This window comes from Triturus cristatus, chromosome 7 (assembly GCF_964204655.1).
Source record: "Triturus cristatus chromosome 7, aTriCri1.1, whole genome shotgun sequence".
NCBI classification, from domain to species: Eukaryota; Metazoa; Chordata; class Amphibia; order Caudata; family Salamandridae; genus Triturus; species Triturus cristatus.
In genome coordinates, this window is record NC_140590.1 from 562596455 (window position 1) to 562617938 (window position 21484).

Here is a 21484-nt window from a genome sequence, read left to right on the forward strand (position 1 = left end):
GATTTTTCCAGAGCCTTTGATCATGTCAACCGTAACCTCCTATGGAGTAGTCTGGCAGGTTGGAATGTCCCTGCAAAATTATTATGCAGCATCCAACCTTTATACTCAAACAATTGGGCAATGTTCAAACTTGACTCTGATAATGGCTTGTCGGCCAAAATAGAATTCAAGAGTGGCCTGAAACAAAGGAGCATTCTGGCCCAAGTGCTTTTCAATATGTTTAGATTGGACTTAAGTGCATTCCTTGGCACAGCTAAATTACATCCAGTAAGGCTGGGACATTGTCAGGTGATCTCATTACAATATGCTTATGATGTGGTTCTGATAAAACTTGACTGGCATTGGGCTTCAGAGGCTTTTAAGAAATCTCCATGCTTATTGTGCCAAAAATAAAATGGTGGTGAACCTCACAAAAACTCTGATCGTGGTGTTCGGAAGGAAGGCCAGGAAGAAAAGTAGTTGGTTACTGGGTGGCCTTCCGGTCTCAAGAGACACTTGCTACAAATACCTTGGTTTCTGGCTGCAGGAACGCAATCTTTTTGTTTGCATCTAAACTCATTAAAGCAAAAGACTTCACCCATTCATTGCAACTTTTCAATCCTTACACCGCAAATTGCAAACCATAACTTTGGCACCTCTTCTTGCATTGATGAAAGCTAAACATATTCCAACAATCAGCTTTAGCTTTGGCACAGTGGCTTTCCTAGGGATGGTTGGGGCCTTTCTAAATTCTGCGCAAAGTAAGGCATTTCGCATTCCTTTTCGACTACTGTAAAATGCCTCCCTGACCCAACCATGGCTGGAATTTGGTCTGCTAAACCTAGTGTTAGTACAACATGGCTCTTTACTTAAGTGCATGTCACTATTGAGGCTATCCGATCAGATGACACTGCGTTCCCAGATATGGAAAGAAATTCAAATTACAATAGCAAAAAAACACAAACCGCTGCACACTAGCTTTTGATCTGTCCTTGAATGACCTTGAAGCAAATGAACTCTCCTGCATGCCCTCTTTAAACCATCTCTAAATAAACAAATAAAAAAGATATCATGGAATAGGGACAAAAAAGACTTCAGTAAAAAAATCCATGCATGAACCGTCATTAATTCTTATTAAAAAAAACACGTCCACAATCATGCTTAACTGCTTCAATGAGATTCTTTTTTTAATAGCAAGTTGCTTCATGTTCGTTTTGGCCCTTGTCCTACTACTGATTGCCTGCCAAAAATGGTCAAGGAAACCTTTGTTCTAAATGCAGGTTGTGTAATTCACATACGGAAAGTTTGACTCACATTGTATCAATTTGCCCTAAGCTGTTGACTGAATGTAAGGCTTTGTTGCATCAGGACATGCCGTGATGCCTTACTCTTTTGTCTAAGGGGTTTCAGCTTTCATAAAATGTATTGCAAATACGGACAAGCACAAGCAACAGCTCTAAACTGACACCGTTTACGGACAAGCACAAGCAACAGCTCTAAACTGACACCGTTCAATGTTTTCAATGTCACTGTTACATTATATAGTGGCTTTGCACAGCCTTGCACTTTATACTAGGTATAATGGAAGCGGCAGTACAGGACATGATGTGGAACAATAAGGACCAAGAGAATATGAGGGGCCACTATGAGGAAAATGTTATGATCTGATGCTGCTGAATATAATCTTTTGCACTTTATAGCGAATTCTGCACTAACCGGAAAAAGTGGATAGGTCATTGTCAGATAAAGTGCTAATTGTAGATGTTGCAGTATGAGAGGGATTGAGTACATTTCTTTTAGCTTCCGTTTTTCAGCAAATGTTATCTTGACACACCTGCGCTTTATATTTGGTTTTATGAGAGAGGCAGTGTATAAGATAATAGGCAACAATGTGGAACAACTGAATATGGGGCGATACTACTGTCCAGGAATGAGTTTACCTCTTCTTTGTTTCTCTTTTATGCTACCCTTGCACTTCTAGCTTATCTTGCACTGTCACATTTGCATTATATATCTGGTTTTATGGAAGAGGTAATGCAAGATTAGATGGGATATAATGTGAAACAAGAGAATAAGGGGTGATACTGCTCCCCTGAAAGAGGTTATTGTTTAATATTTCAGTGAATCTATTGTTTTGTGAGGTGTACATTTATGGGTTTTTTAATTAACTGAAATAAACTTGTCAACTGTCTACTGTTCTCCACCACGCCTCCAAATAACGTGGGGGAACCACAAGTTAGGCAGAGTAGGAGCACTGTAGGTTTAGTGCTTGCACTTTGCCAAAGTGTAGATGAGCTCCTTAGCAGGACCTTTGATTTTAAACAATGTTTCCTCCTGGCCCTATGTTAAATACGTGTTTTTTCATTGTGCTAGACGTTTTTCAGCTTTTCTGACTCTCAATTCTTTTTGGTGTTTACCATGTTTGTGAGTCGTAGATCTGGGATTGCAGATTTCTTTCATTAATCATTTGTTGATTTTTGTTTTTTCTTAGTTGGTCCATTATATCTTTGGTTTCCTGTATGAGGCCAGTGACAAGGGAGTTGTGTGCTGTATATGACTCAAATTTTTACATTTGACATGGGAACCACTCCCCCGGGTACATTTGTGAGTGGAAGAAATGTGCACATTCTGCGGGTGTTTACCACTCACCTCGTAGCATTTTGCAGTGGTTGCACTGGCATTGTAACATTTGGGATACAAGCTGACAAACATTCACTTTTGTTAAATTTGAGGACATAAACAGTCATAGGACTACATTCAAGAAGTGTGAGGGCACTCTCCTAGGTACATCAGGAATGTGGTAGATGCCTTGCTAATATTGGTGGTGGGTAAACAGCTAGTTAAGTTTGGGGTTTGTGGCACTAAGCTGGTGTATTTAATTTGTAGAGGAGAGCTCACCTTCTTGCACTAGTCATGGGTGATGTGATGCATATATTTCATGAGTGAATAAAGCTCACCTGTTCACACTGTGGTGGGTGGCATGCCCATGGGTTTTTTCATGAAGTTGTGGATGCTCACCTGGGAACTGTATACACAGTGTACTCCTGAGGGGGAGGTGGGGTGCAGTACTAGGTGATATATGCCAACGTTTGTTTAATGGATGACGAAAACAATCACCTGTGTATATTCAATAAGTGTGATGATGCTCATATCAATACATTTGGGTTGTAGGCACGTAGGTGTGTTTGGTGGATCAGAGGACACTCACTTAAGTACATCCTAGGGGTGAAGGGGCATTAACCTGTGTAAATCTAAGAGGAGTGAGAGACACAGAAATCGATACATTGAGGGGTGATGAACACCTTCATGCATTTGGCCGATCGGAGTGCTCCCTTTAATTTTTCGGAGGGTAAGAGGTACATTTGATGAATTAGGTATAAAGACCTGTGTGGGGCATGGCTAGCGCCCGGAGAAGATGGGATCGGGAGGTTTTCTACCTTTTATTAGAAACTGAATCTACCCAAATTGAGGGGACAGCCGTCGGAACCTTCAGAGATGCTGTTGATGTAAGCTCAATCAGCAATTACACGGTCTCTGTCGACTGGCCCTCACTTATCTTTCCGTGACAGGAATGGCACCCGCAATTTTGTATTTTCTCGGCGCGATGAGGAGAACGGCATTTCCTGAATAACTTGGCCCACGCTTGCAAATAATTACGGCACATCTTACTCATTGTCTGAAAGGTGCAGATTTGCTGTGAGTAGTACAGAGGCACTATGTAATGCCGATTTATCCTCTCTCTTCTCAACGATATATCTGACAGAATCTGCAGTTTACTGCACATTTGAATAAAGCTCAAACTTGGCTTATAAAATCACATTCCATTTCCTGAGGTGGATTTCTTACCGCACGATTGCCAGAGATGGGAGTACGCGATATATACACCTCTTTCTTTGTTCTTTGAGGAACATTATGTTTTTATATCTCCTTAATACATTGCAAAGCAGCATTTCTCCTCAGGATTTTTCTCCTCTTTTTGCCCAAACTCATGAACTGTTTGTGACTTTTGTGACTTTTCTTTTTAGAGCATAATAATATATGTGCGAATCCGGCCACTCGCAACAGTCTGTGTTGCCTGCACTGCTTTTGCCACGCTACAGGAGTAGCACCATACACCCTTCCCGTGTTGTAGGAGCCGCTGGGACGCCGAAACAGATCGTGTGGCGGCAGAGGAGGGTGAGGCGCAGGCCCCGGGACTGCGAGGACCAGCATTCAACAGCTCCAGCTGGTCCTCTTCCCGCGAGAGCCGCGCCCCCTCACAGCGCCACGCCCACAGTCAAAGCCCTTTAACTACTCGCGGCACCCGCTTCGCGGGTGCCACTCGCAACAGTCTGTGTTGCCTGCACTGCTTTTGCCACGCTACAAGAGTAGCACCATACACCCTTCCCGTGTTGTAGGAGCCGCTGGGACGCCGAAACAGATCGTGTGGCGGCAGAGGAGGGTGAGGCGCAGGCCCCGGGACTGCGAGGACCAGCATTCAACAGCTCCAGCTGGTCCTCTTCCCGCGAGAGCCGCGCCCCCTCACAGCGCCACGCCCACAGTCAAAGCCCTTTAAATACTCGCGGCACCCGCTTCGCGGGTGCCACTCGCAACAGTCTGTGTTGCCTGCACTGCTTTTGCCACGCTACAGGAGTAGCACCATACACCCTTCCCGTGTTGTAGGAGCCGCTGGGACGCCGAAACAGATCGTGTGGCGGCAGAGGAGGGTGAGGCGCAGGCCCCGGGACTGCGAGGACCAGCATTCAACAGCTCCAGCTGGTCCTCTTCCCGCGAGAGCCGCACCCCCTCACAGCGCCACGCCCACAGTCAAAGCCCTTTAACTACTCGCGGCACCCGCTTCGCGGGTGCCACTCGCAACAGTCTGTGTTGCCTGCACTGCTTTTGCCACGCTACAGCAGTAGCACCATACACCCTTCCCGTGTTGTAGGAGCCGCTGGGACGCCGAAACAGATCGTGTGGCGGCAGAGGAGGGTGAGGCGCAGGCCCCGGGACTGCGAGGACCAGCATTCAACAGCTCCAGCTGGTCCTCTTCCCGCGAGAGCCGCGCCCCCTCACAGCGCCACGCCCACAGTCAAAGCCCTTTAACTACTCGCGGCACCCGCTTCGCGGGTGCCACTCGCAACAGTCTGTGTTGCCTGCACTGCTTTTGCCACGCTACAGGAGTAGCACCATACACCCTTCCCGTGTTGTAGGAGCCGCTGGGACGCCGAAACAGATCGTGTGGCGGCAGAGGAGGGTGAGGCGCAGGCCCCGGGACTGCGAGGACCAGCATTCAACAGCTCCAGCTGGTCCTCTTCCCGCGAGAGCCGCGCCCCCTCACAGCGCCACGCCCACAGTCAAAGCCCTTTAACTACTCGCGGCACCCGCTTCGCGGGTGCCACTCGCAACAGTCTGTGTTGCCTGCACTGCTTTTGCCACGCTACAGGAGTAGCACCATACACCCTTCCCGTGTTGTAGGAGCCGCTGGGACGCCGAAACAGATCGTGTGGCGGCAGAGGAGGGTGAGGCGCAGGCCCCGGGACTGCGAGGACCAGCATTCAACAGCTCCAGCTGGTCCTCTTCCCGCGAGAGCCGCGCCCCCTCACAGCGCCACGCCCACAGTCAAAGCCCTTTAACTACTCGCGGCACCCGCTTCGCGGGTGCCACTCGCAACAGTCTGTGTTGCCTGCACTGCTTTTGCCACGCTACAGGAGTAGCACCATACACCCTTCCCGTGTTGTAGGAGCCGCTGGGACGCCGAAACAGATCGTGTGGCGGCAGAGGAGGGTGAGGCGCAGGCCCCGGGACTGCGAGGACCAGCATTCAACAGCTCCAGCTGGTCCTCTTCCCGCGAGAGCCGCGCCCCCTCACAGCGCCACGCCCACATTCAAAGCCCTTTAACTACTCGCGGCACCCGCTTCGCGGGTGCCACTCGCAACAGTCTGTGTTGCCTGCACTGCTTTTGCCACGCTACAGGAGTAGCACCATACACCCTTCCCGTGTTGTAGGAGCCGCTGGGACACCGAAACAGATCGTGTGGCGGCAGAGGAGGGTGAGGCGCAGGCCCCGGGACTGCGAGGACCAGCATTCAACAGCTCCAGCTGGTCCTCTTCCCGCGAGAGCCGCGCCCCCTCACAGTGCCACGCCCCCACAATCCACCACACTCTAAACAGCGCTCTCCGGACCGCGCATCGCGGGACGCGCGCGGGTCGCAGCCCGGGGCGAAGACCGGGCAAAGAGCGGGCCGTTTGAGGCCGTTCGAGAACGTGAGAGTCCGGTCCGGCCCATCATCCAAAGCTTTTCTTCGAGGACATCTAATTGCAGGTATTTACCACTTCTGTGACTCGTTTCTGCCAATTCCATAGTTGTCACATAAAATACCTCCTGGAGCCACTCCGTCGAAAATGAATACGAGATCCAGCAAGCACAAAAAAACAAAAAAAAACGGGATAGGAGAAAAACTGCTAGGCCCAATGGATGACTTTCTCGCAAAAGCTAACACATTCATTGACCAAAGCTTAAGTCTAATTGAGGGGAGGGTCTCAACAGAACTTGCAATAGCACGTCGATCCTCAATGGGACTATTAGCAACCGCAAGATCTCCAGTCATACAGCCACCGATACCGCAAAGGGATACAGCTGCAAACAGACCTAGCCTCCCAAACAACGTAGACCTTTCAGCTTCCCAACTCAGTGCAACCTCTACAGAAAGCGACCTAGAAAAAACCCCAATTATTTTTTCTGATCCAACCCCCGAAGAATTAAGGCAAAAGAGAGGGAGGAGGGAGGGGGCCATAAAGAAAAGGAACGTTAGGAAAAACCTAAACCAAACCGAAAATATCAAATCAACTGACCACACAGTTCCGGTCGGTGATACAGACTTACTTGAATTGCCCCATGACTCTGTTCCCCTGAATAACAACGTGATAGAAATTCATCAGCCACCACATGCCCCCCAAGACATTTCTACACCAGATTCCCCAGGCCCATATCATCTAGGCAAAGAAAGAGACCTATCAAGACTAACCAAAGAAATAGCTTCCCTCCTAAATTCTTATATTCGCCCATTAGAAATTAGACTGACTAACATCGAGAGCCAACTAACAAAAATCTCTGGCTCTCTCAAATCTATACCCTCTCAAGCTCTTCTAAAACCAGTCTTAAATCCCACGACTACTCTTCCTACAACCATGCAACCTGTAACTTTGCCTCTTCCATACACCAAAAAACAACCTTCATTAAAACCCCCCACAGTACCAAACATTCTCACTGCACAAAATCCAATTCCCAAACCCCTGATTATCCCCTCACAAACTAACCCCCAACCTTTATCATTAGTAAATACCCCAATCACTGGCACATCTGCCCCTAAAAACCCAGCTACAATAAACACGCAAGCATCAAAAACAAAAGGACCCCTGAAAGGGACCACTGAGCAAAGACCCACCCTAAACATGCCACCTGAGGCATGCCCATATGTGGTAGTCATGACGGGGGTCCCGGAGCTTACAGTTGAGGGGACGGAACCAAACTGGTCATTGAAGAACAAGGTCCAGTATTGGCTGAACACAAACCGCCCGGTTCCGCCACCCTGGAAAACCAGAATAGTATCAGTCAGTAGGACCTCGTGGGTGGGCCATAGAAAAAAAACTATTCGGGGAGACTGTGTCGTAATTACATTCGAGGACCCCACAATAGCTGAGTATATCTGCTCCTGGGAACATAATAACACCACAGGGGTGATCAATACAAGATCGTTATCATATTTTTACCCAAAAAGATCCAGTAACAATAACACCTTATACGACACTGATAATATCTGGCGGAAACCCATTCCACAGCCGTGGGAGTTAGAGGTCGTCGGTCCAAAACTACCGCTTCGACATAGCGACCCTCATAACTCCTGGCGGCCAGTAAATCAGAATCTCCAGCAAAGAGAAGTCCCATGGCAGATTATGGGCCCACAAAATAGACCCAGAAACTGGGAGCAGTGGGAGAGACCACCCCACCAATCATATGGATTTAATCACAGAGATACCACCAAGGGGCAAAATTGGTTAGGCATACCGACCATGAATCGGTTCAGTGGTCTGGAAATGGTCGATTGACTAATAACTAAATCCCCGGAGTCCCCACAAACAAGCCCGGCCTCATCTATCCCTATTCCAGCCGCTGTACAAACAAAAGCTATTGCTTTAGACTGCACTTTCTCACAGTTTCCTGTGATCTTTTGGAATGTGGCGGGTCTCCGAAGCAAAATAGAGGACGGTTCTGCAGCTGATTTTTTGAAGGAGGCTCAAATCATCTGCTTACAAGAAACCTGGTCAACGACGCCCATACACTTCGAGGGATATAAAACATTTACATCCCCTGCCCTTCCTAGTATGTCAGGTAGACCTAAAGGGGGACTGGCTATCTACCTAGCAAACACAATCTCTGAACTGGAGATTACCAAGGTAGACCTCCTGTCAAACTTCCAGATCCTCACGTTCAAAATAGGGAAAAAGCTCTTCGTTACATTAATTAACATCTATAATAACCTAACGGATGACAACCACCCAAGAACATATATGGCAAACATAGCAAACTCCTTAACACAGAACAGGATTGAACAGGGGAAAAAAAACGGATATACCATAAAATGGGAAAAACTGGACCCCAATATCCTTACAAAACAGTTAGTAGAATCCACTTATAACAACATCCTGATCTGTCTCGACCCCCATGCAGGGATGAATCAAATCATCGAAAACTATAAGATAGTAATAGATCAAGTTAGAAAACTACTAACTAAAACACCTAAACGAAACAATATAAGTTCCACAGGTTGGTTTAACCAAGATTGTACTAAGGCACATACTAAGTTGAAAAAAGCTCTCGGAAACCCAATCAGAGACAAAACAAATATCCAATCTCTTCGACGGGAGTATAACACCGCCAGAAAAACTAGGAAAAAAGAACTGAAACAATCTTTGTGGAAGGCTTTGCACAAAAGTGCATTCCAGAAAAACAGCCAGGCATTCTGGAAAATAGTCAAATTCCCTTTGTTAACGGATAACAATGGCCCAAAAATAGACGTGGCCATTGACGAGGATTTGTGGGTGAACCACTTTTCAAAAATCTTCAAATTAACATCTACGAGTGAAGAACATCATCCCATTATCAACCCAGTAGTTTATCCAATTTTAATGGATGGTCGAGCTGCAGGACATTGATACGGCGCTATCACTAAGCAAGAGTGGGAAAGCTCCAGGTCCTGACGGGGTCCCAGTCGACTTATTTAAACATCTTCCAGATCTCTGGGTACCAATACTCACTAGAGTCTGCCTAGCAACAATGAAACTCGGGCTGTTAGAGTCATGGTCATCCTCCATCATGGTCCCAATCTTCAAGAAGGGGGACCGACAAGACACCAAGTGCTATCGACCAATTTCGCTCCTCGACTCCGTGGGCAAATTAGTTGGCAGAGTCCTTCTCGAAAAGTTACAGCAATGGGTAGAAGACAAAAACATCCTATCAGACTTACAGTTCGGGTTCAGGGAGGGCTTTGGAACCGTTGAACAGGCCCTAAATCTAAGTCTGTTAATATCAAAATATACCCATGCAAAACCTGGCTCCATTTATATGGTTTATGTGGATCTGTCCTCCGCATTCGACTGCGTCTCGCACGCAAGGCTCTGGTCACTGTTGAGCGAAATGGGGGTAGATCCCCCACTTTTGGACTTTCTGAGAGAGCTATACAGCGAAGCCACGGCGAGAGTGAGGTACGGGACAAAAGGAGAATTGACATCACCATTTAGGGTAGAGCGGGGAGTGAGGCAAGGTTGCGTCCTGGCCCCCTTCCTCTTCTCTTTGTACACCAATGGCCTAGAAAAGTCTATGCTGAGAGGAGGGAGAGACCTCCCAAGAGCAAAAGGTCGCTCGATCCCCGCGCTGCTCTACGCGGACGATGCAGTCATCTTAGCACGTACCCCCATCGAACTGCAGAAATCTCTATCCAAATACGCAGACTTCATGGGCGCCCTGGACCTTCACATAAATGTTAAAAAAACTTTCGTTATGGTAGTTGGCGGATCAAGAAAAACAACAAAGTCCATTTTTCTAAAAGAACAAAAAATCGAAAAGACCTCACAGTATCCGTACCTAGGCATCATGATCGACGATGCCCTGAACTGGAAAGCGGCAGTAGAGGCCAGGAGACATCTCTTTAAACGAGCAATTATGGCGTTGATGAAATTCTCCAATAAACTCGGGAAAAGACCAGCAGTAGAATTGCTACAGATTTATGCTGCGAAATGCCAAGCCACCGCTCTATATGGCGCAGGGCTCTGGGGACATACACCCACCGGCCCCATGCAATAAGAGGAGAACATCTTCATGAGGTTCCTTTTATCAACTCCAAGAGGCACTTCCATCTATGCCTCACACATAGAACTTGGAATCCCATATATTGAAGATCTAATAAAAATTCAACCTATTTTGCTCTGGAGGCGAGTATGGGTATCAGAAAAAAACAGTTTGACTAAAACCATCTTACGCGACACCATGGATCTGGACCACGCCCATAAAATAGCCTGGCTCTCTTACGTAAGACATTTTTTCCGCAACCTGGGTCTAGAAAAATATTACCATATGCCAGAAGAAGTGAAGGAATTATCCAAAAAGGAATTGAAACTAGCTGCCTTGAGCCACCTGGAATCCCTTAGACTGACATCATTGATTGCGAAAAAATCAGTTACTCATGCAATTATGACACAGCAGTCTCTGAAGACCCAGCTATATCTGACCATGGAGATCACAACTTATGAAAAGATGCTCCTAACAAGGTTCAGAATGAATCTCTTTTTCAGACTAGTTTCATTTCCTGAAAAAAATAACTGGAAAACTCAGATGGAACCATGCCCATGTGACGATCTTTCACAACAGTCTACTATGCATACACTACTGTTTTGCAAGTTCTTCCATTCCCATCGAAAAATTTGGCTAATTCCCTTATTAAAAAAATGGGGCCACAGACAATGTCGTCCAGCCATGCTGGCTCTTCAAACTTTGGATTCTGAATGCACAGTGTATCACGTACTGAATTTTTTAAAGTGTATTATGAGGCACAGAAATAATTTGTAAAATAGTGAATTAATTTTCATATTACTTAACTACTTACATTCTCTTTTTTAACTGTTTATTCAAACATATTTTTTAAACAAATTGTACTATGAACATCTGTATGTCATGATATCTTTTATGGTTTTATAATGCTAAAAACCGAATAAAGATTATTATTATTATTATTATATGTGCGAATCTTCCATTGTTATCACTGAACAGGCTTTAACACTTTTAACAAGGTTAATATTGTATAGACAAGGCTTTTGTTCTCTTGAAATTCTACGCAATTTTTAAAGCATCCATATTTGCCACAGTGTTGTATGGGCAGACTGAAGAAAGCAAAACCGGTGTTCGCGTCTACCAGTCGCACTTTCATTATTCGTTCAAAGCTGCGCACTCCTCTCATTCCAATGGAAGAATCTGCGACTCCACCTCCTAAATCGGCTTCTTCATCTTTTGCATCTTCCATAAGTGTTTCTTCTGCAGCTACTAAAGCAACATTTAAAAAGGCTGAAAAAAGATCCTCCTTCCCCACCAAAACAAGCCTCTTCTGTGTCCATGGATCTGCTCTTAGAAGAAATTCGGGCTCTATGCCCATTTGTTGAAGAAACAAATTCTAAATTGCAAATCTTGATGGAAGGTTGGTCAAAGATGGAAGAATGAATATATTCAACGTAGAACATATTGTGGAAGCTATGGTCCCATCCTTAGCCAAAGTTGAGACTCTTCACTCACAGATCACTTCATTACAGAAACAAGTTGAAAACCTTGAAAATAGGAACCGACGAAATAACCTTTATATTTATGGTTTATCGGAGGGTTTGGAAGGTTCTGACCCTATTACTTTCTTCATGAAGTTCTTGCCATCAGTCTTGCACCTACCTGAGGATACTCCTCTCAATATTCAACGTGCACACCCATTAGGTCCTCAGCATCCATCGACTTCAAGTAAGAGAAAATCAAGAGGAATTATATTATACTTACTTGAATACACAGACCTCCTCAAGGTGTTATCAGCGGTCAGATCCATCAAGCGCATCTCCTCTTTTGTAACTCAGCTCTTCTTCTCACAAGACTATGCGAAATCCACGGCAGACAGGCGTAAAGAGTTCTTAGCATTGAGACCCGCTCTACGATCAATTGGAGCTCGGTTTGGCTTATCCCACCCTTGCCTTTTCAAAGTTACTTTTAACAACAACACAGTTACGTACGAAGATCCAGTGAAGCTACAAAGCTTTCTCAACAAGCACTGCCCAGAAAAGTTGGATATTTCCAGTTCACGTTTCAAATGACTTTATCCTAGTTTTGTTGACTGAATATATCCCTTTTCTTGACTTTAGATATCTACTAAAATGATTTAGCTTAAGCGTTAGCAATATATATTCGTTCACTTGCCTTGATGAATTGTAACTTTTTTTTTCCAGGTTACGCCTCTTTAGCATCTATTTAAGGATTTAACAACTGTTCTTGTTCAGCAATGTTTTTTGAAGATTACTAACACATTTTTTCTTCTACAGGTCCCCATCCCCGTTTGTTTGATGTATCCGTCTAGTATGTTGTCTCCTCTTGGAATCTCTCTACCCGACCCCACAGAGTCTGGACGTGTCATCCTTCAATGTGGCCTTCTCCCCCCTTCTTACATGTTTTGGATTATATGTAGGTATAGTTTTTCTTTTTCTATTGCTTCTCATACTATGTTGTCTCTCCTTTGCCATTCTCTTGTTTCTTTTCTCTGACTATCTCTTCTATCTTGCCTTCTTTTATCATCTCTCTCTTCCTCACTTCCTTTATCTTTTCAATTCATTTCACATAGTTTTGATATTTCTTATCTTCATACTTAATATAAAGATTGTCCGATTGGTTTTACTGGTTGCTATGATTCTTGTTTTTGTAGTTATTCAAAAATGTCTTCTAATGGCTTATACAACGCATATTTTTATGTTTATCATACATTTTATTTGTTATTCATATATTAATCGATTGTCTTTTATAGTATTTAATAGATGTTTTATATCTGAAATTATTCATGTTATGATTGGTTCACCTGGATTTTCATTCTACTTGATTTATATACGTTTCCTAAAAATTGTCACTTGGAACGTCATAGGCTTAAATTCCCCTATTAAAAGATAGCGAGTCCTCTACCACTTATCCAAATTGGATGTAAACATAGCTTTGATACAAGAGTCCCTTCTCACTGAAAGCAAATCACTAAAGCTTAAAAGGAATTGTGTAGGTGAAATCTTTTTCTCACCGAGAGACGGTAAAAGAAATGGTGTCATAACCTTATATCATAAAGCATTGAATGTTAAACTCGTCTCACAAGAATCAGACAACGAGGGCAGATGGTTGCTTACCAATCTTTTGGTAGGGAAAACTCCCATATCCTTATTTAACATTATGTTTTTATATCTCCTTAATATATAGCAAAGCAGCATTTCTCCTCAGGATTTTTCTCCTCTTTTTGCCCAAACTCATAAACTGTTTGTGACTTTTGTGACTTTTCTTTTTAGAGCATGATAATATATGTGCCATCCAGCGAATCTTCCATTGTTATGACCCGACAGGCTTTAACACTTTTAACAAGGTTAATATTGTATAGACAAGGCTTTTGTTCTCTTGAAATTCGATGCAATTTTGAAAGCATCAATAGTTGCCACAGTGTTGTATGGGCAGACTGAAGAAAGCAAAACCGGTGTTCGCTTCTACCAGTCGCACTTTCATCATTCGTTCAAACCTGCGCACTCCTCTCATTCAAATGGAAGAATCTGCGACTCCACCTCCTAACTCGGCTTCTTCATTTTTGCATCTTCCATAAGTGTTTCTTCTGCAGCTACTAAAGCAACATCTAAAAAGGCTGAAAAAAGATTCTCCTTCCCCACCAAAACAAGCCTCTTCTGTGTCCATGAATCTGCTCTTAGAAGAAATTCGGACTCTGTGCCCATTTGATGAAGAAACAAATTCTAAATTGCAAATCTTGATAGAAGGTTGGTCAAAGATGGAAGAACGAATATCCAACGTCGAACATAATGTGGAAGCTATGGGCCCATCCTTAGCCAAAGTTGAGACTCTTCACTCACAGATCACTTCTTTACAAAAACAAGTTGAAAACCTTGAAAATAGGAACCGACTAAATAACCTTCATATTTATGGTTTATCAGAGGGTTCGGAAGGTTCTGACCCTATTACTTTCTTCAAGAAGTTCTTGCCAACAGTCTTGCACCTACCTGAAGATACCCCTCTCAATATTCAACATGCACACCCATTCGGTCCTCAGCATCTATCGACTTCAAGTATGAGGAAACCAAGAGGAATTACATTATACTTCCTTGAATAAACAGACCTCCTTAAGGTGTTATTAGCGGTCAGATCCATCAAGCGCATCTCCTCTTTGGGAACTCTTTGGGAAGACAGTGAGCCCTCTACCACTTATCCAAATTGGATGTCAACATAGCTTTGATACAGGAGTCCCATCTCACTGAAAGCGAATCACTAAAGCTTAAAAGGAATTGTGTAGGTGAAATCTATTTCTCACCGGGAGACAGTAAAAGAAATGGTGTCATAACCTTATGTCATAAAGCACTGAATGTTAAACTCGTCTCACACGAATCAGACAAAGAGGGCAGATGGTTGCTTACCAATCTTTTTATGGGGAAAACTCCCATATCCTTATTTAACATATATGCCCCTACCACTGGTGATGTTCCATTTTGGACCCACATATCTCAGCTACTGTTACAATATCCCGCAGAAAACCTCATTTTTGCAGGTGACTGTAACCAAGTAATGGATCCTTTGCCGGAATTCCAAGGTTTCCTTCACCCCAAATAAACGACACAAAGCTTTTCTACGCCCTATTGAACAGAGAAATGTAGTTGATGCTTGGAGACTTTGCAACCCGGACTTGAGAGAATATTCCTTTTATTCTCCACCTCATCAGACGCAATCCAGAATTTACCATATTTTCATCACACGTAACATTTCCCAATCTCTGCTTTCAGCAGACATAGGACCGATCCTTTTTTCTGATCGTGCCCCTGTTATGATTCAACTGGATATCCTTCAACAATCACGATCTTCCAAGAGATGGTGTTTTACCAACTCCTTACTTCTTGATCCCAACTTTAATACTTTTATTACTTTTATTCACGAATACTTCCAAATCAATCAAACTGACGCTCTTCCCTTTCGTTCAATCTGGGACGCTTTTCATGCTGTCGCCCGAGATTTTATTATTAGATACTCATCAAACAAACGCAAATCTTTTTAAACAATTCACAATACACTTCTTACTAAAATTAAAACATTAGAACATGCCTTTTACACCTCTAAAACAAAAGCCAGTTTGCACGATCTCAAAAATGCAAAGCTAGCTTTTAATAGATCCGCGACTGTGAGTGCCTCCTTATTTTTATTAAAGACGAGCGTGAAATTCTACGGTGGTCAAAAGAAATCAGGCAAATTGTTAGCCAACTATCTTAAGATTAAGCAAAATAGGCTTCATATTGATTCTATTATAGCTGATAATCAAATACCAAAATATAAAGATCCCAAAATTCTTCAGGAATTTGTACACTTTTATGAATCTGTCTACACACCAGAAACTATTCCTCCAAACAACGCTCTATCTCAATATTTTTCTAATATCCAGAAGCCTGATCTCCCCCTCTTCAACCTTGATATTCTTAAGTCCGATATTATGCAAGACGAACGATTAGCTGCACTCAAGATTCTAAAGAAAGATAAGGCTCCAGGTCCTGATGGATTCACAGTTGAATTTTTCTTACACTTTGCCCAGTTCCTTATTCCGCCATTACACCTTCTCATCTCTTCCTTTACTTCTTCCTGTAACTCATCAGGTTCATTTTTAGAGGCATTGATTTGTTTAATACCGAAAGATGGCAAGGACTCTAGATATTGCAAAAATTATAGATCCATTTTGTTAGTTAACGTGGACTATAAATAAAATTCAAAAGCTTTAGCCAAACGTTTAGAACCGCATCTTCCCATGTTGCTCGGTAAGGAGCAATCAGGCTTTGTCAAAAATCGTAATATTACAGATAATACTAGGTTGTTCTTCAGTATCTTATTTAAGATGTCTCACCATTCAGACTCATGAGCTGCAATTGCCCTTGATGCGGAGAAAGCTTTCGATAGAGTCTCATGGCCATTAATTTTTCACGCCCTTAAATGGTTTGGCTTTGGTCCAAAAATCATTTCCTTTATTGCTTTGCTTTACTCAGAACCCAGGGCAGCCATTTCTGCCAATGGTCTCATATCCTCTTACTTCACTCTGCATAGGGGGTCCGTCAAGGATGTCCTCTATGCCCTTTTCTTTTTAATTTAGCGTTAGCACCTTTTCTTTCTCTAATTCGACAAAATCACCCCATTACGGGTTTTAAGTCTGATTCCCAACATATCAAACTAGCTGCCTACGCAGATGACATATTGGTCTTCCTCTCTCAGTCACTATCCTTACTCCCTGCTTTCCTACAGGAGGTTGAAACTTACGGTCTAGTATCGGGTTATAAATTAAATACGGACAAATGTGAGATTTTACCTTTAACCAAATACACATTCAAAGAAGATTTTCAGATCTCCAAGTTCACTTGGAACTCTAAACATATAAATTATCTAGGACTTTGGTTCTCTCCATTCATAGCCACATCCATATCGCTCAACTTAGATAAATGTGTAGATAAATTACAAGCGCTTACTGCGAGGTGGCATCCGCTTCATCTCTCTTGGTGGGGTCGCTTAGATACCATTAAAATGACGCTTACCCCTAGAATTCTCTCCATTATGTCTAATATATCACTGCCTATACTGGGTAAATACTTTTCACAAGATTAACTCTACATTGGCAGCATTTTTATGGAATAACAAAAAAACAAGAATGGCACTACAAAAATTAACACGTCCAAAATCAGAAGGAGGTGTTAATTTCCCCCTCTTTCCTAGCTATCATAAAGCATTTCAACTATAACATCTTTCACATTGGATTTCTTCTCACTCATCCAACAGCCCGATATGGGTTGACCTTGAAGCTACATTTTTAGCCTCTTTTTCATTTCAAGAATATCTTTCTATTACTCGCAAGCCACACAAAAGCTGCACACCAGTAATTAAACATTCATGTAAATTACTACAAACCACTCTTTCTCTGATCCCACATGATCTTGAAACTTTTCTCCATTTCACAATTTGGCATAACAGACTTGTATTAATTAAAAATAAACCTACATACTGGAAAATATGGAGAAATAAAGGTTTAATCAGGGTACATCAACTATTTGATCAAGGCTTACCGCTTCAATTTTCGCAAGCACAAGACCTATACCACTTACCGACTTCTTTCAAGCATACATTTTGCAAAATGCAATCTCTGACTCATATGCTAAGTTCTCACACTCTCCCTCCTCATCCTCCTTGCCTAATAACATTTGTAATAGCCTCCTATGTGTACACCCTAAGGCCTCTACTATTTATTCTCGTTTAACACAACCTCTCACAAATAGAGATAAATCTAAAACAGAACTTTCTTGGGAGACTGACTTGAAAGTTGACTGGCCCATCTCTTTATGGAATAAAATATGGCTAAAAATAAGGAAATCCTCCAGAGCGGCAAGCACTACCCAAACAATGTTTTTTTATCTATAACAGACTGCTTTTTATACCTGCACACTTACACAGGATACACGTTGCTACTCCCAATACATGTTGGACTTGCTCCCATGACAATGCTGACTTAAAACACATGCTATTTACATGCCCATTTGTCTTAAAGTTTTGGGAACAGGTTTGGTCTCAAATTAATACCATCTTTAATACCACAGTGCCCTTGTCCTTTACTAATATTTTCTTAAGTAGCTTATCTCCTGATTGGCAAAAAAAACCTTCACAATTCTGAATCAATGATTTACTACTACCAGTTGCCTTTCAACAGGTAACAAAGAATTGGAAGAATGCCTCCAAGTTGTCATACCTCGCCTGGTGGTATGCTATTTGCCACAATCACAGATTAGACACAACTCTTGTCCATCCAATCTTGCTCGCCACAAAGCGATTACACCTATGGTCTCCTGTCACACAATTTATAGATAGTAGTGCGAAAAGATCCATTATTCCCCACCCTTCATTACTAGAAGTTGCTAAGCCTCCTTGACTTCCTTTATTATGTATTATCATACGTTTTATATCTTTTTATTACTATATACATGATTATATATTGAAATGACATTACAGTTTTCTTTTTGTCCTATACGTTATTGAACATGAACCAGTCTTTCCTTGCCTATAGTTTTGTTTATCTCTTAATGTGCTTTTCTTTTCATATTTAATATAACCATGCATTATTAATATCCTTTATTTCTTTATATATTCTGGTACTTATTTTTTCTTCCCTTCCATTGATTATATGTACGAAGTATTGTTGATTAATTATTATTCTTAAATAAACTCAGTTTTTAAAAAAAGGTATAACGACCTGTAAACATCTGAGGTGTGAAATGAGGGGGCATTCACTTTGTACATGTGGAATTAGCTTTGTAGAGAAAACAATCAACAGATAGATTTACAGGAAGTGAAATGGTGGCGGGGGAACATACACTCTATTACATTTACAAGTGAAGTGGAAGATACGCACATGGTGACGGGAGAGCATACACTTCATGACATTTTCGGAGAGGTGGCAGATACACACTCCATTACACTGTGGTTAGAGACACTTACCTCATTACATTGTGGTGGATCTGAAGGCAATGCTTGCTGGACACCCAGAGAAAGTATATCTGTGGAAAAACACAAATTATGTAAAACTATTAACTTTCTGGCAGCTAAAATATTATATTTAAAGCACCACTAAATATATTTCATAAATGTCTTGTGGAAAACTTGGATATGCTTAGTATCCTGTTTGCCCTCCCAGAGAAGTAGATGCTATCTAATGTTCCGATGTAACACGAGGCTAGTGGCAGCTCTGTCTGATGAAAATTGTTATTCGGGTAAGAACCAGACATTTAAAAAGCGTGAAACATGATCGAACCTAACATCCAGTGCTAGAGGAGGAAGTGCGCAAATTCAGGTGGATATAATGTGCGCATATTTTGTTGTGAAAAGGGCTTAGTTTATTAAAATAGAAAAATAAATTGCAAAAGTCGAAAGATAATTAAGGATGAAGCGCTGCGAGGAAAACAAAGATGCAGAAACGTGTGTTCTGATTCAATATCGTGATTCTTCCAGAGATAAGTTGACACATTGATGGCATTGGGAGCCTGACAACTTTAAGACTGCTAAAGAGGCCACATTGTGTACTTGCTATTTCTTTTGCTTTCCGAAATCTATATCTCATCAATTCTTCAAAACTGTGTAATGAGTAGTACATAAACAGAGTGGGTCAGTGGGTCAGCCCATTTTAGTTTTTGGTTTGCCTGAATTTTTCTTTATTTTCCGTTGTTGGATGGAGTGTCAATCAAGGCTTTTCACGGATAGTTATGTTATGTTATGTTATGTTAAATTTATTTATAAAGCGCGCGTACACCCAGCGGTTTCATGGCGCTATGGTAATTACGTACTAGATCAGGAGGTTACTGGTAGGCTTGAATGAATAAGAGAGTTTTGAGGAGGGATCTGAAGTGTGGCAAAGATGTTTCGAGTCTGAGTTCCAAGGGAAGGGAATTCCACATTTGAGGTGCCAAAAAGGAAAAACTGAGTCCGCCGTGTTTTTTCCGGTTAAAGCGAAAGGGGGTGAGGAAGTTGGCATACGACGAACGAAGTGCACGAGTTGGGGTGTAACGAGAGGTTAAGGAGGAGATGAAAACAGGCCCCCGACCTGTTAGGGCTTTGAAAATAGTACAGCCCAATTTAAACAGACAACGTTTGGCTACTGGGAGCCAATGAAGATGTTTCAGCAAGGGGCGGACGTGTTGAGTGCGTGGTTGATGAACAATGAGGCGTACGGCCTGATTCTGGACCAGCTGAAGGCGGTGGAGTTGATAGACAGGGATACCAACATAAAGGGAGTTTCCATAGTCTACCCGGGAAATGACTAAGGCCATGAGAACCACAGTAAGGGCCTCGGTGGTGAAAAATCTTGCGATCTTACGAATTCTGCGGAGATGGAAAAAGCATGAGGATGTAACTGCACCGATCTGAGGCTTCATGGACAGGTCATTGCTGATTATTACTCCAAGGCTTTTAACTGACTTGGTGGGTATAGGAGGATTTCCTAACGAAGGGGGACAAAAATTATTGTTCCAGGGATTTGAAGAGCCGGTCAACACCAGCTCGGTCTTATCTGGGTTGAGCTTAAGTTGGCTGGCGTTCATCCAGTCCCTGATGAAGCATAGAGTGGCCTGAAAGCTGGAAATAGACGCGGTGGTAGAGTTAATGTTGAACACAAGTTGAAGATCGTCCGCATAGTTGAAGCAGACTACCTCAAAGTTGCGAAGTGAATAGATTAAGGGGACCATGTATAGATTGAATAGTAGAGGAGAAAGAGAAGAGCCCTGTGGCACACCGCAGGTTAGAGTGGTCTTTTTGGCGGAGAAAGCGGCAAGGCGAACGGCCTGCGAGCGGTCCCTCAAAAAAGAGGAAATCCATTTTAGGGCTGTGCCCTGGATGCCTGCATCCCTGACACGGTCGATCAAGAGTTTATGATCGACCGTGTCAAAGGCGGCCGAGAGATCTAGAAGGACGAGGGCTTGAGAGAGATTGTTATCAGCCCCCCTACGGAGCTCATTCATCACGGCAAGTATGACCAGCTCAGTAGAATGTGCAGGCCTAAAACCAGCCTGGTGGGGGCAAGAAAAGACGAGCGTTCGATAAAGGAGCTGAGGCATTGCGTGACATGGGCTTCCAAGATCTTGCTCAAGTAGGGAAGGAGGGAAATGGGGCGATAGTTGGTGAAATTGGTGGGATAAGCGTGAGGTTTCTTCAAGATGGGTATGTCCTATTTTGTACCCTTTAAGTTTTGGTGATTGAGCATTACATATTCCTTTTGTTAGACATAAGACCTACTGTGCATTCTTTGACATATACATTTTTTTGCACACTGTTTTTTTATTTGTTGGTTTATGGCTGTTTTGTTTAGCATGCAGGAGCTGCTTGGTTGTCTTAGCCTGTCTTAAAGACATAGTGCAACTCAATAATCATCCATGCCCATTCATTTGTTTCACTGTGCTGTGAAGAGAGCATGTCTCTTTTGGAAGCATTAACATTGGCTTCCATTCTGTTAGGGACCACAATATCAACAAAGGTGGTCCTATGCAGAAAAAGTCCTTAATATCCCATATGCACTAGGAGAAATCTACCTTTGCTAGCTTTGTTTTTTTCTGGAGTACGACACCCCCACTTTGGGGCTCTGTCTTGGGAAAACATGGAAATGTCACATGCTTGGGCGTGGTCAGCCGCCGAGGAGGAT

The 21484-nt window shown here is 43.0% G+C and overlaps 1 protein-coding gene across 1 annotated transcript in view; it reads right to left on the reverse strand.

The window, feature by feature from the left end:
- The window catches only part of LOC146810126 (proton channel OTOP2-like), a 289661-nt gene that overhangs the window by 174838 nt on the left and 93339 nt on the right, over window positions 1-21484 (reverse strand). Inside the window, exon 4 of the mRNA XM_085617073.1 lies at window positions 18796-18854. Coding sequence (XP_085473199.1) covers window positions 18796-18854 — 59 coding nt within the window. The remainder of the gene's footprint in view (window positions 1-18795; window positions 18855-21484) is intronic.